The following is a 20,462-nucleotide window of genomic DNA, read 5'->3' on the forward strand; positions in this document are numbered from 1 at the left end:
AATGAGTTACCCAAGTTCATACACCAAAGAAGGCAGAAAGTCCAAATACAAACCCAAACATGAAGGACTCTGAAATCCTTGCTTTTTTCCATGTCATGTTTTGTCCCAGAGGTACCTAAAAAACTCTAAGTAGCTCACTTTATTTTAGCAAAGAAATTATAATAAACAAGCTTTGGTAAGCAGCTACCACATACTAAGGGTGACACAGAAAAAAAAAAAAATTTAGTTCCTACCTCAAGGAGCAAGAAGTAGTGAAAAAAAAAAAGTGTATTCTATGAACAATCAGCTAAGGGTAGATAACAAATGCTATTTTTAAAATAAAGTACAAATTGCAATTGAAACACAAAGGAAAAATAAGCGTTTTTCTCATTTGATATAGATTTTATGCATTGATGTTCCCTTAGACCATTGCTAGCATCCAGTAAATACTGTCAGTAAAACAAATATTTCAATATAGTCCTAAATCTGATAATTATTTAAATAATAAGATTCAAAGATACTAAGCGTATCAGTGTTACACCAAAATTTTTAAAAATAATTCTTAATAATATTTGGCTGAAAATTTGCAAGAAGAAAAAAAATTACCTCTTAATGTGCAAGAATGGGGCAGGTCCTAAGAGCATGTAGCAACCTGCTAAGGTTAAGTTTCCAAAAACCAGAAGCCATTTCCTTAGGTGCTGAGAAAGAAAGTCCAAAGAGACTTAGAGGTTAAAACCTCCCATAATCCAAGAATATAAAGAAATCGTCAAGGAATACAAATCATGATATTTAAAAAAAATCAATACATTGAAGAAAACGAAATTTTACATGTAAGAGAAAACAGGGTAGATGGTAAACACAAAAGCAAGTGTAATCAGTATACCTCAAGACAGGGTGTGAGCAAAGGACAAGATCCCTTGGAATGGGAGTATATTGTGGATTTTGCAAATGATGCACTGTTTCAAATATAACAATTTAAAAGAAGCAGTCACCACAAGAAACAGCCATGTAGATGCATTATCTAGAAAAATTCACATTTTAAAAAGTAGCAAATAAAATGTTTTCTTATAAACTACTGAAAAGCAGGCTAAACATTACAAGGGTATGACATCCATTCAGTTATATAAACGGCTACATCTTAAAACTAAGCTCCAAACACTTTAAGACACTTGCTTTTTGTCACCTGGATTACCAAGTAATCTCCACATAATCAGTCTTCATAAATATATACCCACGTGCAACAAAGAGGGGAAACATGAAAATAAGCATTAGTATCACAGAAGCTTGAGACTTGGTGAATAGTACTAAGCTCTCTATACTAGTCATCTAGACTGAATCATTTAAACCTAGTTAAAGGAAAAGAGAAGAAATTTTCTTTCAGGGTGGCTCTGGGATAATAACGCATATTGTCATGACCAGTCCTTTCACTTTCGTAGAAAAACTACATTTTATCCTTTCAAGGTGGTCAAGTCATAAGTACCTTTGAGCTCTGTCCTGATTATTAAGGTCAATCCACTTTTTTTCATCAAGGGAATTTTTTCCTTTAGAAAATCTAATTCAGGAGTTTTTCAACAGTTTTGGCATAAGCTTCCACTTTTCCCAGCTGAGGCAATTAAAGAGTGAATCTGCTCAGGGTGATAACAAGTTGGAACATACTGAGATCTCACACTGAAACCTCTCCATCAGCTCAAAAAAAAATGAATATTTAAGAATTTAAATGTTCTCACTGCTCCCCCTCCCCCACAAAGATAACTGTGGGGATGGATATATTAACTAACTAGATGGAGTGAATCCTTTCACAAAGTGTAGAGATACCAAATCACCATGATATATACTTCAAATATCCTAAAGTTTTATTTGTCAACTATACTTCAATAAAGATAACATTTAAAGAAATTTGAATATGTTCATTCTAATCAATAGCCCTGCAGAACTCCAGAAGTACAGTTGGACAACCACCAGACATACAAAAGTCATTCTTAAATATCAATGAAGTGTACATACTGGCATTTTATCACTGAGTAGGCCCACCAGTGGTGAAGAAATGGCATAGGATAATGCCAAACCCAGGAATACCAGTCCCACATATCCAGCTGGTAAATTAAACTGTAAAAGAAATCCTGTGTTAAAGTTACATGGTTAAGTCATTTAAAAAAAATAAATATCTATCTTTTCCTTCTGCATCTCTTCAGCTCTTATCACCTGCCATGAGGCTACGACTAACACTTAGCATCCTTCGTGATTTTTGTCTTATGCTTGTAAACAGATTATTTTTTTCATTATAGGAGAAGAAACCTAACCAGAGGTCAGAAATACAGGATGTTTTGCTTTGTGAGCATTTGATAGCAAATATTGTATAATTACCCTTCTATGAACCACAGCAGTTTTACATGTCAACCTGTGCTTTGCAAACATTAGTATACACAGAAAAGATTACCTGGAGAACTTGTTATAAGAGGTTTGTGAACCCCAGCCCAAGAATTTCTAAATCAAAAAGTCTGGGAAGAGGCCTAAGAATCTGCATGTCAAACAACAATCCCAGGTATGCTGTCTGTCCACAGACTAAAGTGCATTGCTGTACAAAGCATCGACGATAATATCTACACTATCCATCTCAAAGGGATATTAATATCTAATTAAAGAATTAGATGGTATGACACTTTGGCTTTTATAATAATAAGCTACCTCATAACTCTGTTACTGTTACCAATATGATATGATATTTATTGGTTATCTGAGTCATTCTCACTTTCCTTAATTTCCTTCAGTTCAGTCGCTCAATCGTGTCCAGCTCTTTGAGACGCCATGAATTGGAGCACGCCAGGCCTCCCTGTCCATTACTAATTCCCGGAGTTCACTCAAACTCACATCCGTTGATTCGGTGATGCCATCCAGCCATCTCATCCTCTGTTGTCTCCTTCTCCTCCTGCCCCCAATCCTTCCCAGCATCAGAGTCTTTTCCAATGAGTCAACATTTCCCATGAGGTGGCCGAAGTACTGAGTTTCAGCTTTAATATCATTCCTTCAAAAGAACACCCAGAGCTAATCTCCCTTAGAGTGGACTGGTTGGATCTCCTTGCAGTCCAAGGGACTCTCAAGAGTCTTCTTTAACACCACAGTTCAAAAGCATCCATTCTTCGGTGCTCAGGAAATGGCAACCCACTCCAGTGTTCTTGCCTGGAGAATCCCAGGGACGGGGGAGCCTGGTGGGCTGCCATCTCTGGGGTCGCACAGAGTCAGACACGACTGAAGCGACTTAGCAGCAGCAGCAGCAGCAGCTTTCTTCACAGTCTAACTCTCACATCCATACATGACCACTGGAAAATCCATAGCCTTGACTAGACAGACCTTTGTTGGCAAAGTAATGTCTCTGCTTCTGAATATGCTATCTGGGTTGGTCATAACTTTACTTCCAAGCAGTAAGCGTCTTCTAATTTCATGGCTGCAGTCATCATCTGCAGTGATTTTGGAGCCCCAAAAAATAAAGTCTGACACTGTTTCCACTGTTTCCCCATCTATTTCCCATGAAATAGATGGGATTTCCCATGGGACCAGATGCCATGATCTTCATTTTCTGAATGTTGAGCTTTAAGCCAACTGTTTCGCTCTCCTCTTTCACTTTCATCAAGAGGCTTTTTAGCTCCTCTTCACTTTCTACCATAAGGGTGGTGTCATCTGCATATCTGAGGTGATTGATATTTCTCCCGGCAATCTTGATTCCAGATTGTGCTTCTTCCAGCCCTGCGTTTCTCATGATGTACTCTGCATATAAGTTAAATAAGCAGGGTGACAATATACAGCCTTGACGTACTCCTTTTCCTATTTGGAACCAGTCTGTTGTTCCATGCCCAGTTCTAACTGTTGCTTCCTGACCTGCATACAGATTTCTCAAGAGGCAGGTCAGATGATCTGGTGTTCCCATCTCTTTCAAAATTTTCCACAGTTTATTGTGGTCCACACAGTCAAAGGCTTTGGCATAGTCAATAGAGCAGAAATAGATGTTTTTCTGGAACTCTCTTGCTTTTTCCATGATCCAGCGGATGTTGGCAACTTGATCTCTGGTTCCTCTGCCTTTTCTAAAACCAGCTTGAACATCTGGAAGTTCACAATTCATGTATTGCTGAAGCCTGGCTTGGAGAATTTTGAGCATTACTTTACTAGCATGTGAGATGAGTGCGATTGTGTGGTAGTTTGAGCTTTCTTTGGCATTGCCTTTCTTTGGGATTGGAATGAAAACTGACCTTTTCCAGTCCTGTGGCCACTGCTGAGTTTTCCAAATTTGTTGGCATATTGAGTGCAACATTTTCACAGCATCATCTTTCAAGATTTGAAATAGCTCAAATGGAATTCCATCACCTCCACTAGCTTTGTTCATAGTGATGCTTTCTAAGGCCCACCTGACTTCACATTCCAGGATGTCTGGCTCTAGATGAGTGATCACACCATCGTGATTATCTGGGTCATGAAGATCTTTTTTGTACAGTTCTTCTGTGTATTCTTGCCACCTCTTCTTAATATCTTCTGCTTCTGTTAGGTTCATACCATTTCTGTCCTTTATCGAGCTCATCTTTGCATGAAATGTTCCCTTGGAATCTCTCATTTTCTTGAAGAGATCTCTAGTCTTTCCCATTCTGTTCTTTTCCTCTATTTCTTTGCACTGATCGCTGAAGAAGGCTTTCTTATCTCTTCTTGCTCTTCTTTGGAACTCTGCTTTCAGATGCTTATATCTTTCCTTTTCTCCTTTGCTTTCCACTTCTCTTCTTTTCACAGCTATTTGTAAGGCCTCCCCAGACAGCCATTTTGCTTTTTTGCATTTCTTTTCCATGGGGATGGTCTTGATCCCCGTCTCCTGTACAATGTCACGAACCTCAGTCCATAGTAACTAGTCTTTAATGAAGCACATGGGATCTACTTAGGTCAGTATATGTTTTAACAATTTTTATGACATAATTCAAGCTTAAAATTAGCCCTTGAAAGACAGTAGCAAGATATAAAAGTCAGAAATATCCTCTTCTGATTTTAAAACGGGGTGGACCCCTTCCTTCCCTAAAAGACTGGTCGACCAATGATGGGACAGTAAAAAGTCAATTCAAACAACAGATAAGGCAGAAAAAGGGCAACAGGAAAAAAAAGTGTGATAGAAAAACAGGGAAGTACATTTCTAAAGATTTTTATAAGTTAGACATGAGCAACCTGGGTTTATGAAAGATTGTTACAAATTTTTCAAGATTTGGACAGAGTTCTTAAAAGGAAGAAAAATGACTCTTAAGCAGACTCGTTGGTGATAATGTGAATGGAATGTGTCATTGAAAACACAAGATATTTTTCTTATGCATTACCTCATAGATGCTCACTGCTTAATTGTGATATTATATTATTTTCCAAAACTTGGGCCTGACAGTAAAATTACAGTCCCCAAGTTTACCTGTAGAATACCCCAAACTGTCGAGTGACTTGAAGGGGTTGTGTTTCTGATAATGGTGCTTTCTTCATTCTGGGGCCTCAAAGTGAACATGGGCTGCAGCTAGTAGATTTCTGTCTTTATAAACACAGATTAACTCTCTAGTATAATTAACTATCAGACTCGGTAATATACTCTATTGCATTATTTCTTAATAATCTTTTTTCAAAAATATCAAAGAACAAATTGCTATGACATCAAACTTTAAAATTCAGTCATTTTCAGCATTAAAAATACAGAGACTCCTGGTTCCTTTCTCCCATTTCAGATCAGTACAGTTCATAGTCTTTCACATATATGCAAAAGACTAAAAGTAAATGGATCCAGAGGGGATCTGTTAGAAAAGAAGGACACCTCACATTAAATGAGCCACTCAGAACCTCAAATGCCTCAGTGGAATTAAAACAGAGGAAAGTATCCTTGTTAAGTAGTCAGGATGCTGCCCAAGCCAGATCTATGATGACCAGAGCGAGGCCTAGGAGAAAGAGACCAGATGAAAGGCATCTTTCATTTACACAAATCAGACCCCTAGTTATAGGGACATCACAGAGGGAAGGTACAGGCTCTCTTGATGTATAGATTTCATTCTGCCTCCTCCTTGCAGCCACACCCAGAACTTTCTAGCAAGCAGGGCCTGAGAACAAGCAATTATGTGCACCTACCACAATGGGGAGTTTTCATCACCAGGCTACTCACCTTCTCCAAAACAAAGAGGGACAGTGTAGGCTCAAGGAAGCCAAAACAGGAGCTGAATGAGGTGATGACAAAGGATAAAAAGGCAACCTTGGGTAAAGTGATGAGTTTCCAGAACGAGTGTTTCCCTTTATCAGACTCTTTGGGGTAAAAATTTAAAAAGAAATTAGAGTAATTAACACTGATGAACTTAATCTTTCAGTCTATTTTCAAAAGTAAAATTGGTAACGCCATCTTTATCCAGTAATCAAAACAACCATGTCTCTGAGTTTGCCTAAAACTGCACATTATCAACATTTGCATATAAGTTATTCAAACCTAGAAGCCATTCCCAGGTAGTTAAGAAATAATTTCTCAGACTCAAAAGAAGTCAACTGGCGTCAGAGCATGAGGAGAAGTGGTCTTGGTTACAGGTCACCATCTAGAAGGCTTTCCCCAGATGGGAGAGAGAACACATGAAGTTGCCCTTGGTGGTAGGAAAAACCAGACACTTTATCAGGCAACAATGTGTGTGTGCTGAGGAGGAATCTGAGTCAATCAAAGAACACAAGACTATTTTTTTCTGCTTACAGAAAAACACTGGATTGAAAGGGATGTTAGTGAATCACGGGTGCATTCAATTTGGCATCAGGGTCAGCTGAGAGCCAACCTCGTGTCAGTTGCTCAGTCGTGTCTGACTCTTTGCAACCCCACAGACTGTAGCCTGCCAGGCTCCTGTGTCCATGGGATTCTCCAGACAAAAATACTGGAGTGGCTTGCCATTCCCTTCTCCAGAGGATCTTCTCAACCCAAGGATCGAACCCTGGTCTTCTGCATTGCAAGTAGATTCTTTACCGTTTGAGTTACAGGAAAGTCCTTTGAGCTATAGGGAAGCACCAACCTCAGGTGCTGCCATTTTCCCAGCAGCAACACAACTTCTGCATTGTCCCAAGCATCAAGCATGGTTGTTCCCAAGCCTCCAATCATATCCTAAACTCCCTTCTTTTTCCCCTGGCAATTTTTCAATCTCTAGCCACTTTGTAAAGCCTCGTTCTGGTCCTAAGCATCCTGCAAATTTTACCTCCATTACCATGTAATTGAGCAACCTAAACTGCATTTCATCTTACATGGTTTATTGTTGGGTGACTTTCCTATCTTCCAACTAATGTGCTCAACAAAATCTTTGCTGAGTCTGATATCATGCCAAATCACTGGGCACACAAAGCCAAAGAAGACAAACTCAGATCCTGACCTCACAGAGAAGTTACCAAAAGGTGTAGTGAGAGCCAGGATGGAGCTAGGAGGGTAGCAATTGGAGCATATGAGAGGGTTGCCTAAAAAAGAGGGAAAGCTGTTTAGGAGAGAATTTATGAAAGTAGTAATATCTAAATTACTGTCTAAAGGATGAGCTTGAGATGAGCAAGCAAAGAAGGGGGAAAGAATAACCCAGGCATATTATCCAGGAATGGCTCATTGTGAGACTCGAAAGCGAGGGGAAAGTATTCTGTTTGAGGAAATGAAGGAGCAAAAATAAAGAAGGAGGGTGGACATTGGAGTGTCGGGAGGAGAGATCATACCGCAGAAGGATGTAGTGATAAGATGATGCAGGGCTTTGTAAAGTAGGCTAAGAAGCCCAGGAAATCACTAGAGGTTTCAAACATGAGTCAGACTTGCAGTTCAAAGAGCTACACCTGTGGTCTCCTGGGAAACAGAGACAGGAGGCGAGTTAGGAGACTGTGCAGTGAGCTAGGCCACGAAGCTCTGAGGGCCAGAGCAGCACTGACCTATCCTCATTTCAACAGAACTCATTATGTAATAAATTCTTGGTAAATAATGATTCGGTAGGAAGCAAAGAACAAAAGAAGCATCAAGTGTGGTCCAGCTATATTTGTCAGGATAAGAGGGATAAGAGGGATAATTTCTTAATTATTAGCCAAATAGTCAATGATGAACCAAATGCGAACCCAACCTGTTTCGCTACTGATTTGACTTAGAAAAGGGCTAAGCCCACCATGTGGCTCAGTGAGGCAGGCCAGCAGGGAGACTTGACTGGTTATGGATTTCGGATTGTGTATTACCAATGTTTAAAATAACAATGATAAAGGATCAACTTTAATCGATTACATTTATTGTGTATATAGAAGTATTATGGGTCTATGGCATAAGACAAAGTATTATGAAATAAATAGTCCCTTTCTCTGCATGCAGAGTGGGAAAGGGGATTATCACCATAAGAACATACAGGAATGTCCATGAAAATGAACACATCATGAGTTTAGCTAAGCTGTTGAAGAAGCCCAAGTAATGAAAACTTAGGGTGATACCTGTTTCTAGAGACACACAGCAGAATCACCCAGGGAGATTTTCCAACCTCCTTAAGTAATCTCTCTGCTTCCTCCAATTCTGATACATTCTTCTTGGAGGACATGACTCCATGGTTGACAATGCCTGCCACAGGAAGCTGCTCTGAGAGGTAAGGAAGCGGAGAGGCCTTCAGGTGTGGAGGGACAGGAAGCATGCGGAGCACTGCGGCACCCCTGCCTCAGCATTTAGGTCACTGATTGAGAGGGCTCAGGGAAACTTTCCAGAAGAGGTCATACAATTAAGTTTTGAAGGATGAGTCGGAGTCAGATAGAGTGGAAGTGGGAGGCAGTCCAGCTCATATGACTTGCCTGAGAAACCTCTAACAACAGCTTCTAGTGGCTTTCAAGGTAAAGCTCACAATTCATGGATTCAGGCATTTTTCTTAAGAGGACTGTCATCCCTACAGGGGGCTTCCTCAGTGGTTCAGTGGTTAAAAAAAAAAAAATCCACTGGCAACACAGGAGATGCAGGAGATGCGGGTTCGATCCCTGGGTGGGGCAGATCCCCTGGAGGAGAGCATGACAACCCACTCCAGTATTCCTGCCTGGAGTATCCCATGGACAGGGCAACCTGGCAGGCTACTATCCACAGGGTCTCAAAGAGTGAGACTTGACTAAAGGGACTGAGCACCACACACAGGCATCCCTAGAGGGGTGGGAGGAGGGAGTGGTGGGGGGAGGGAGACTCGAGAGGAAGGAGATATGTGCATACTAATGACTAATTCACATTTTTGTATGGCAGAAATCCGCACAACATACTAAAGCAATTATCCTCCAGTTAAAAACATAAATTTTAAAAAATTAAATTAAAAAAAAGGATTGTCATGTACATGACTGTGTTTTAAAAATATTTCTTTAGGGACTTCCCTGGCAGTCCAATGGTTAAGATTCTGCATTGCACAGCAGGGGGCATGGGTTCATCCCTGGTCCCCTGGTCGGGGAACTAAGATCCCACACGCCAAATAGCATGGCTGGGGTGGTGGGGGGGGGCGGGGGTGGCACAGGATTTTTCTTTAGCACAATACAGAAGAGGAGACTTGGCAAGCAGATATAAAGGATAAGAGACAGCAAGGGGCTGAAATTGACTCTTAGTAACCCAAATCCACAGTGTTTATGGGTTTAAAAGGAAGTAAACGAGCGGAGTAGAACTTACAGAGTACAAAATTCTGCCAATATCATCAAAATAAAAGGAAATTTAACTTTCCAGACTTACCTATAAGCTTTCCTAAAACAGTAATTTTTAAAGGTACTCCTTAATTGGAACACCTAAATCTATATTTATAGCTTTAACATTATAAATTGTGAGATTTATTATATATATCAGTTTTCCCCATTCCATCTAAATACAAGATCCTTACTTAGATTAACAGAAAGCTTGCCAAACCATTTTGTTCATAAAAACATAGTGGGCCTTAGGAAGCAAAACAAAGCATAGTGGGCCAAACAAAAGCTAGTGGAGGTGATGCAATTCCAGCTGAGCTATTTTAAACCGTAAAAGATGATGTTGTGAAAATGCTGCACTCAATATGCCAGCAGATATGGAAAACTCAGCAGTGGCCACAGGACTGGAAAAGGTCAGTTTTCATTCCAATCCCAAAGAAAGGCAATGCCAAAGAATGTTCAAACTACTGCACAATTGCACTCATCTTACACACTAGCAAAGTATTGCTCAAAATTCTCCAAGCCAGGCTTCAATAGTATGTGAACCGAGAAATTCCAGATGTTCAAGCTGAACTTAGAAAAGGCAGAGGAACCAGAGATCAAATGGTCAACATCTGTTGGATCATAGAAAAAGCAAGAGAATTCCAGAAAAAAACATCTGCTTCTGCTTCACTGACTACACTAAAGCATTTAACTGTGTAGATCACAACAAACTGTGGAAAATTCTTAAAGAGAAGGGAATACCAGACCACCTTACTTGCCTCCTGAGAAATCTGTACGCAGGTCAAGAAGCAACAGTTAGAACCAGACATGGAAAAACTGACTGGTTCCAAATTGGGAAAGAAGTACATCAAAGTTGTATATTGGCACCCTGCTTATTTAACTTGTATGCAGAGTACATTATGCGAAATGCCAGGCTGGATGAAGCACAAGCTAGAATCAAGGTTGCATGAGAAATATCAATAACCTCAGATACACAGATGACACCACCCTAATGGCAGAAACTGAAGAGAAACTAAAGAGCCTCTTGATGAACAAAGAGAAGTAAGTACCAAGTAACTAGGCTGACAGTGATTCGAGGGGCTTCAAAAGATACCATGTTGTGGGAGTGAGGGGCAGAGATGAGGAGAGCAGGCCAGGACTCAAAGAATTACTGATGCTGGGGCAAGTCCAGCGCTTAATCACATAAGTTCTAAATGCCACATCCCACAATTAACTAGTAAGCCATCTTTTTCCCCTATATGATGTTATTGATAAAGAGTAAACAGAACCCTTTCCCCTACTGCAAGAGAATCTGACCTGGTGTCAGTCTCTTAGTTAATAGCCAAGTGTTCACCTGTGAACCCAACAGAAGGCCAGTCCGGGATGCCTGACTACAGAAACAACCATCAATATGCACAGAAAGACGACAGGCTCTCCTCCAGCTCTCCAGCTAACTTGGTGGTTGTGTCGCAGCAGGAATCTGATAATGGTAAAATGCCAACTCCATTACTCAGCAATCTGGCTTATAATGAAAATAATCCCTGACTGGTAAATTTAATCTGTACAGAAGGAACTATAAACTAACCATCAGTACTCGATGCTTTGTGCCTCCCTGAGCTTGGGGACTCTTGTACCCAGAATGTGCCTCGTGGAGACCCTGGCAGCTGTGCCTATGGCGTTGTTATGGGATAGGTTGACTCCTACAGGGCATGAAGCTTCGGAGCCAAGATGATTTCCATTACTGCCTGATGTGGCCCAGAGTCCTCACACTTGAGCTGTGCTGTACACACAGCTACAAGAAACCTGCGGAAGGAAGGTCTAACTTTGTCCTCCTGTCACAGTGCCTTGTAATGGAAAGATTTAATTTAGAATTCAGGAAGACATCTGGTGGGCATTGCATATGTTTTATGATAAGAAATTTAATATTTGCTAGTTCTGTAAGTCAGAAAGAATTTATGACAATTTATATAAACTAATTGCCTATCGTAACATTTCTGAAAAGAGAATTGATTCTTTCGCATACACTACAAATCTATTAGTGGTTATATAAAATGAAAGAGTGTATATGTTAAATTGGTCTCCTACAAAGGCATAAAAATACTTAAATTTAAGATTCTTAAAATGAACAATAAATGAGGTCTTACCATAATTGGGTAAAATATACATGTTGAGGGGAACCATCAGCAGAACTATGCATCCCAGAAAAATGAAAGGCACCTCATAGCCAAAGGACTGATACAAAAAGCCACCCAAAGGAGGCCCCAGCACTAGTCCCAGTCCAGAGAAAGTCTCAAGACTTCCCTAAAAATGGGAAAACAAAAGAAATTGAATTAATATGTTTCATTTGAAAAATGAACAAAGCTTTAATGGAAAGTTCTGAAAAAAATTCTATCCACTTCACAATTTATACACACACCACCCATACACATCCAAGACAGACCAAAAATTTAAACATGCACATTGAAATGATAAAAGTACTAGAAAAAGAAAATATAGAGTTTTTTCCTAATCCTTACAGTGAAGCAAATTTTCTAATTATGGCATAAAACCTCAGAAGACACAAAAGAAGACTGATAACTCTGGTTACATGAAAATATGAAAAACTATGGACAGCAAAAAAAAAAAAAAGACAAACAAAGAATGGGGAAAAAGTACTGACAAAAGACTAATTTCCCAAGAGTACCATGACAGCAACTATTAATGGACGAGACAAATCAGCAGTACTGTGGGAAAATGGGCAAATGTTATAGTCTGTTCACACATAAAATAAAAACAACTCACGCTAATGTGAACTGACCAGCTCTAACTTGCAGGACAGCAAAGCCCTACTCCAAACATGTTCAGCCACAAAACCTTGTTTTACAGAGCATGTCAACCAACTAGCATCTTTCTGAACCCCTTCTGAAAAATATACTTTTTGGAAATGGAAATAGTATATCTGTTACAGTGGCCAGCATGGCATGACAAATTGCTTAGAACCTAAAGTGAATTTATCCAGATATACAATACATATACAGATATATGTACTTACATTAACTGTGTAAATATATATGGGTATATACTTAATAAAAGTGTGGATATTTATATTTATACAGCAAATAGTTTACCTGATGGTCAAAACTTTCAAACTGTAGTATTAATATGGGTAAATGAGGGAACATGGTACTGAGCTGATTAGATCTGAGGTCTCTGAAAGTGAAAGAAAGAAAGAAAAGAAAGAAAAGAAAGTGAAAGAAAGAAAAGAAAGTGAAGTCACTCAGTCGTGTCCGACTCTTTGCGACATCATGGACTGTAGCTTACCAGGCTTCTCCGTCCATGGGATTCTCCAGGCAAGAATACTGGAGTGGGTTACCATTTCCTTCTCCAGGGGATCTTCCCAACCCAGGGATCGAACCCAGGTCTCCTGCATTGGAGGAAGACGCTTTAACCTCTGAGCCACCAGGGAAGCTGAGGGTGGTGCCTATTCTCATATACAAACCAGGAGTCCTTCAGGAATGCCTGAGTCCAGAGGAGAGAATGCAGCCGCTAAAAGCTGGGACAAGAATCTGCTATGTCACTAATACTCCATGTCAAGGCATCTGGGCAATATATGAGAATGTATGTCAATATGATGCTACCAGGCTCTGGATTTTTGTGGTAAAGTAAGTTGGAGAAGACTCTTAAGAGTCCTTTGGACTGCAAATAGATCCAACCAGTCCATCATAAAGGAGATCAGTCCTGAGTGTTCATTGGAAGGACTGATGCTAAAGCTGAAACTCCAGTACTTTGGCCACCTCATGCGAAGAGTTGACTCATTGGAAAAGACCCTGATGCTGGGAGGGATTGGGGGCAGGAGGAGAAGAGGTCAACAGAGGATGAGATGGCTGGATGGCATCACCGACTCGATGCACATGAGTTTGGGTGAACTCCAGGAGTTGGTGATGGACAGGGAGGCCTGGCATGCTGCAATTCATGGGGTTGCAAAGAGTCGGACAGGACTGAGCAACTGAACTGAAGTGAACTGAAGTCCGTCCTCAGACCCACTGCACAGAAGCACATATGGAATTCAAGACAATCTCTAAGATCCTTTCCATGACTCTGGGAAAAGTGCAAGCAGGACTGTAGTATAAATCTGCTTCAGGCAGCCCAGCCACAATCTAGGCTACAGAGAGATAGCAAACATTACTAAGGAGGTTTTTTTTTAAGAGGTTAAAAAAGAGTATTTAGTTTTGCCCATTTAGGGGCTTGTAAGCCCAGAAAAAGCACCTAAGTAAGACTAAGGGTACATTTATTGACAGCCTGCTGCTGAAAGTAGAAACTGGGGTAAAAGGTAACAAACACAGAGAGTAGAAAAAAAGCAGGTCTAGAAGAATGGGCCCCAGCTTTGGCTTGAAAGGTCAAGCAAACATTTTAGCTACACTAAAAGGAAAATAGGAAAAGTGTATAAAATACTAACCAATACTGTAGCCACACTGTTTGGAAAAGCCTTTGCAAGAATAGAAGAAGACGCAGTTATTGCTGCCTCGAAACTTATTGCATCAGTTATTCTCAGTAGAAAACACATAGCAATAAACACTGCTCCTTCTGGAACTTGGTCCAAGAGACTAAAAAAGAATAAGACAATCCTCAAATGCCAAATTGATTTTATTTAACTGTACTCACTGAAAACAGTAACACTTCAATCATTAAAATAAGTCACTTTAGAATATGAATTTTTAAGAGTTTCTTTGTTATATTTTTAGTAGGAGGAATTTGAGTCATAATAGCAGCCTCATTGTCCTTTTCTACTGACATATTTGATGTCTTAAATAATAATACTAAGTAGGCCTTTAAAAAATGCAGAGTCAATCTAACAAGAAGCTATGCAGAAAGACTTAGATTTAGGTCTTCCCCAAGCGGAAAAAAAAAAAAAGCAAAATCAGGAACCTGAGAAAGACTTCTGATAACATTATCTTAACATCTACATTCTGATCTTCTTTAGCTGATTGTTTAGACAAGAAACTCACTTTTTTGCTTAAGCCAAAAAAATTTGTGACTCAGAAAAGTGTGTTAAGTTTCTGTCACTCAAGTCACAGAAGTCCTAAAGAACAGATTCAGCAGCCAACTTAATGGTGATCCCCTAGAGGATTTTTTTCTTAAGATCAATGTCATTTATTTCATTCTCCACACCATCCAACGCCCTTCACCATTATTCATATGCCAGGCATTTGATAATCAATGGTAATGATTGATTTAAAGAAAACATTAACATTTTCAACTGAAGATAAATTAGGAAATCTGTTCAGGCTTCCAAACATATCAGAACATGACTTACCCAAAGAGAACTGTAACTGCTCCTGAGACAAACATTCCTGCTACAAACATAAATTTTGCTCCAATCTGTACAAGCTATAATAAACGTCAAAGAAAAGTGGTAAATTGATGACTGCTACAAGTCTATAGTGACATAAACAAGTCCACTGTAACAGGAAACAGAAGATTTGGGGAATATATATACAGTTAACAAAACGTAATTCTTTAGCAGAATGACAACATGCATTCTTACAAACATGGAAGAAGTTAAAAATCAATCAACCATAAGAATGGAACTGTCAACTGAAGCACAGTTCATAACATAAGATACTGGTTATTTCTGCATCAGTGGAAATTTTAGACTTGTAATTAGAATAACTCATTACACCATTTAAAAAAATTAATACTTACATATTTTCCAAATACCAAAGATGCCAGAAAGTCAAACAAAGCATAACATCCAAAGATCATACCAATCACTGTATTGCTGGCTCCTTTCTTTTCAGCCTTAAAAAAAAAAAAAACAGAAAAGAAAAAGTTTGAAAGATAAATTAGCAACAGTATGGGAAAAAATGGAGCTACTAGATCAGAGGATCACCCTCCTGTAACCTTTATCTGTAAAGCAATTTCAAAGATTATTATTTCAGAATAAACAGGCCAAGAAGGGAAAGGGAACGGTAGTAAAACTTAGTTCTCTGACATGAAAATAATTCACTCATTTAACTTTATGATCTTGAGAAAAAAGAGCAAAACTGGAGGTACCACACCTCTTGATTTTGAAAATAGATTACAAAGGTGTAGTAATTAAAACGGTACAATACTGGCCTAAAGACAGACATATGGATCAATGGAACAGAACAGAGAGCTCAGAAATAAACCTAAACAAACATGGTCAATCCATCTTCCATGAGGGTGCCAAGAACACACAATGGGGAAGAGATATTCTCTTCAACAAACGATGTTGGGAAAACTGGACATCCACGTGCTAAGGAATGAAACTGGATCCCTATCTTATAGCACTCACAAACTAAACTCAAAGCAAACTAGACTTAAACATAAAATCTGAAACTGCTAAAACTTTTTGAAGAAAACGGTGGATGGGGGACTTCTAAAAAATTATTTTTATTGGAGTATAGTTGATTTACAATGTTGTGTTAGTTCACCGTACAGAAAAGTAAATCAGTTATACATATACACATTTCTACCCTTACTTAGATTATTTTCCCATATAGGTCATGACATTGATCTTGGCAATGATTTCTTGTATTTGACACCAAAAACCTAAGCAAGAAGACAAATCAAACAAATGGAATTACACTAAACTAAAAATCTTCACAGCAAAGAAAACGATTAACAGAGTGAAAAGGCAATCTACAGAATAGGAGAAAGCAATTTGTAAACCATCTCCATATAAGTAGCTAATATCCAAAATATGTAAGACTCTCCTACAATTCAATAATCTATTAATAAAAAACCACCACAAAGAACATGACGTAAAAATGAGAAAAGGATTTCAACAGACATTTCTCTAAAAAAGAGACATACAAACGGCCACCAGGTATAAGAAAAGCTGCTCAAGATCAGTAATCATCAGGGAAACGCAAATTAAAGTCATAATGAGATATCATTTCACACCAGTTAGGACAGAGAGAAATAACTGAAAGCACAGAAGATAACAAGTGTTGGTGAGGAGGTGAAGAAATCAGAACCCTTATACACTGTTGGCAGGAATGCAGAATGGTGCAGCCTCTATGGAAAACAATCTGCAGGATCCCCAAAACATTAAAAACAGAACTACCATATAATCCAACAATCCCTCTTCTGTGTATATACCCAAAAGAATTGAGAGCAGCATCTCAGAGATATTTGCAATCCCATGCTCACTGTGGCACTAGCTAAGATAAATACAGAAACAACTAAGAAATAGCTAAGATAATATAGAAATAACCCAAATGTCCATCGACAGATGAATGGACAAAGAAAATGTGGTATATACATAACACAGAATATTATTCATCTCAAAAATAAGGAAATCTTGGCATCTTCAACAATATGGATGAATCTTGAAGAAATGACACTAAACGAAGTAAGCCTTCATAGAAGAACAAACACTGCATGATTCCGCTTGCATCAAGTATCTACAATAGCCAAATTCATAAAAGCAGAGCTTAGAATGGTGGTTGTCAGGGACTTTGGGAAGGGGGCAGTGGGGAATTATACCTCTTTAGATATAAATTTTCTGTTAAACTCATGTTATGTTCTCACCACAAAAAGAAGAAGAAAAAAAAAGTCCACAAGAAAACCTAAGGGATTTTTTGGAGGTGCTGAATAAGTTTAGTATTTTGATTGCAGTGATGACATCATAGATGGTGAGCATATTTCCAAACTCATCAATATACACATATTAAATAAGTGTAAATTTTTGTATAACAATGATACCTCAATGAAGTCTACCCTCAACCAAAATAAGAATTGTTAGCTTTAGCAGGCCAAAATCAGAATTAGAGTATAAGCAAAACAAAAAGCCTTGGTTGAGGAAATGTAAGCTCTGCATCTCCTGTAGAACTAAGCCAACAGTTGATCTTGAAATGCTTTCTTTTTGGTATCTTTGATTTCATAGAAAATATACTTATTGGTCTCTGCCCCCAGTTCTTGGCACAAAACTCTGACTATCCTTGTAACTTCCTTAGTGATAAGAGCCCTAGGAGTAATAATGTTCTAATATTTGGTCTTTGACCCTGGTTCCTGACACCAAGTGCCTAGTTCCTTGGCATCTCCTGGGTAACTCTTGGTGATTCCTGCTTGGGGATTAGTCACCAGAAAGACCAAGCCATGATTAGAAGCTTAGAGCTTTTGGTTCCACACCCCATTCTCCAGAGAAGGGCTGGAAACTGATTAAGTTGCCTATGTGATTAAGTCCGCATAAAAATCCCTAAGGTGTGGGATTTGGGGACCTCTGGGCTCGGTAAACACATGGAGGATCTGGGAATGCGGCTCACCTGCACGGGACGTGGGGGCTGCCACATACCTCCCGTTCTGTATCTCTTCCATCTACATGCCCAGCTATATACTTTATCACATCCTTTTATAATGGTGTTAAGCAAGTGTTTCCCTGAGTTGTGGAAGCCATTCCAGCAAGTAACTGAATCCTAGCTGGAGAAGTGGGAGGGTCACTGTGTCTTGCCTAAAGTTTTACCTATAAGTTCAAAGGATTTGTTAACAGAAGAAACCATTCATTACACACAAATAAATAATTTCTATTTTTATAGATTTGACTTAATTTCAACATGCAGTCATTAAAAAAAAAAAAAGAAATAGAAACGAGAGACAAAACTAATAGACAATACACCAACAACCTACCTCCAGACTTGAACAGATCTGCCAAGTCTCTTGTTAATAGCAATCTGGAGTCACAATGGGAAAGGGTCCTGAGTGGTGTGTCCACCCCATGGGTGAGACTTCAAATTGTGGTTAGGGGGATCCCACTTATAATCCCAGGCCTCAAACTGATATCATCATCAGTTTGCATGCAAAGCTGCAGCTCTGGTTTTGGGGTTCTTTTTTAACGTCTACAATGCCAGTTTGTTTCGCTTTGTGAATCATAGGGTTTTGTTAGACCCCAGGGATTGGCCAGATCTTCAGAGGCTCAAGAATTCCAAGACCCACTCCTTTTCTTATCTAAGCACTAGCTGTGCTTGCAGGCAGGATCCGTGGTGTCCAGGCAGGTCAGAAGTAAGTCAGAGGCCCACTCTCCTGCTTCTGAAGCCTGAACAAGGTTTCCTCCATTTTAATTTCCCTAACACATGGGAGGGCTTCCCAAGTGGTGCTAATGGTAAAGAACCCGCCTGCTAATGCAGGAGACGAGAGGCACAGGTTCAATCCCTGGGTAGGGAAGATCCCCTGGAGCAGCGCATGGCAACCCACTCCAGTATTCTTGCCTGGAGAATCCCACAGACAGAGGAGCCTGGCAGGCTACAGTTTATAGGGTCACAAAGAGTTGGACATGCCTGAAGAAGCTTCACACACACACACACACACATACACACACAACACATGGGAACCTGTAACTTGTAGCCAAGTTGGACAGAAGTTGGGGGTAACATGGAGACCTGCTACTTGCAATTGGCATCTGAAGCGGAGGGCAGTCTTATGGGACTGAGCTCTTAGCTTGTGGGGTCTGGGCTAATACAGACCAGTGTCAGAACTGAATTGAATGGTAGGACATCCAACTGGTGTCACAGAGAATTGCTTGGTGTGGGGAAAGGACCTACACATCTGGTGTCAAATGTGTTGTGAGTGTGGTAGCAGTGTGAGCATAAAGGTGAAACACAAGGGAGGAAGGTTTTCCAACTCAATATCACATTTAGTTACAGGATCAAAAGCCACTGAAAAACCCAAAAAAATCCCAAACAACCACTTTACTTTGCTGGTTAAAAAAATCTAACAGAAAATTCCTTAAGCTAGTACATGAGTCATCCCAAGGACCGTTCAGACCATTCAGTTCTCTATTTCTGATACCAACTACCTAACAGTTCGCAGAAGATACAGTTTCCTTTCCTGACGTCAATGACACAGATGAAAGAAGCTCCCTCTCCTCCCAACATGCTGCTGAAACATCTGGAGTAATTTATCGCCCATCAATGGTTCCTATGATTGTTTATGGACTACTCTATGGTGGCTCCTAAATTTGCTACAGGTGGTGCTGGTGCTGGTGCTTTAATCACTAAGTCGTGTCTGACTCTTATGACCCCATGGACTGTAGCCTGCCAGGCTCCTCTATCTATGGGATTCTCTAGGCAAGAATACTGGAGTGGGTTGCCATTACATTCTCCAATTGCTATGGATGATATAGTGTTTATTCTAAAACTACTTCTTTTGAACTTCAAATGCTACTATTAGTTGTGTTGTACAACTGAATAGACAGAGGTTTGAAAACCTTTCTAAAACCTTGGAATTATGGTGGATCCTTAGATCAGGTTCTAGGTATAACCATTTAAGGGGTTAAAATATGAGTTTAATTTTTTAAGATAAGACTGGCAACTTGGCAAACCATGAAGCACTAAGTCTGAAACACACATCTGTCCTCTCGGGCAGTCAGTGGTCATTTATCCAGCACCTTCTATGCATCACACAGGAGCCAGCAGTGAATATAGTTAGAAGATGTGACTTAGATTCATCCTTTCCCAGAGCTTCAGCTCTTCCACAAATCACTCTACTCTGAATACAGAAATGTGTGTGTACACACATACTCCCTTTAAAATCTGTCATCCACAACAGTCTTAATTCTATTTATTTATCTTTTCACTCTAACTACAATTTTAAGATAAAAAATAAGTTTATCACTTCCTATAGGAAGTTATGATAATCATTCAATCTTTGTCTTTAAAAAAATATATTCTTACATTGTGTTTCTAAATAAATCCTACATTTCACAAAGCATCATACCACAGGAATCCAAATGGGTGAACTCTATCTTTTTCTAATTTTGGCCCTATCACATGGCTTGTGAAACTTCCAGACCAGGGATTGAACCTGTACCCCCTGCAGTGGAAGCACAGTCTTAACTCATAGAC

The 20,462-nt window shown here is 39.5% G+C and overlaps 1 protein-coding gene across 1 annotated transcript in view; it reads right to left on the minus strand.

Annotated features, from left to right (window-relative positions):
* The window catches only part of SLC18B1 (solute carrier family 18 member B1), a 33,321-nt gene that overhangs the window by 4,955 nt on the left and 7,904 nt on the right, over positions 1-20,462 (minus strand). Inside the window, exons 3-9 of the mRNA XM_052645885.1 lie at positions 15,301-15,396; positions 14,912-14,985; positions 14,054-14,201; positions 11,763-11,919; positions 6,137-6,273; positions 1,984-2,085; positions 586-677 (exon numbers count right to left, since the gene is read on the minus strand). Coding sequence (XP_052501845.1) covers positions 586-677; positions 1,984-2,085; positions 6,137-6,273; positions 11,763-11,919; positions 14,054-14,201; positions 14,912-14,985; positions 15,301-15,396 — 806 coding nt within the window. The remainder of the gene's footprint in view (positions 1-585; positions 678-1,983; positions 2,086-6,136; positions 6,274-11,762; positions 11,920-14,053; positions 14,202-14,911; positions 14,986-15,300; positions 15,397-20,462) is intronic.

This window comes from Budorcas taxicolor, chromosome 9 (assembly GCF_023091745.1).
Source record: "Budorcas taxicolor isolate Tak-1 chromosome 9, Takin1.1, whole genome shotgun sequence".
Classification (NCBI taxonomy): domain Eukaryota; kingdom Metazoa; phylum Chordata; class Mammalia; order Artiodactyla; family Bovidae; genus Budorcas; species Budorcas taxicolor.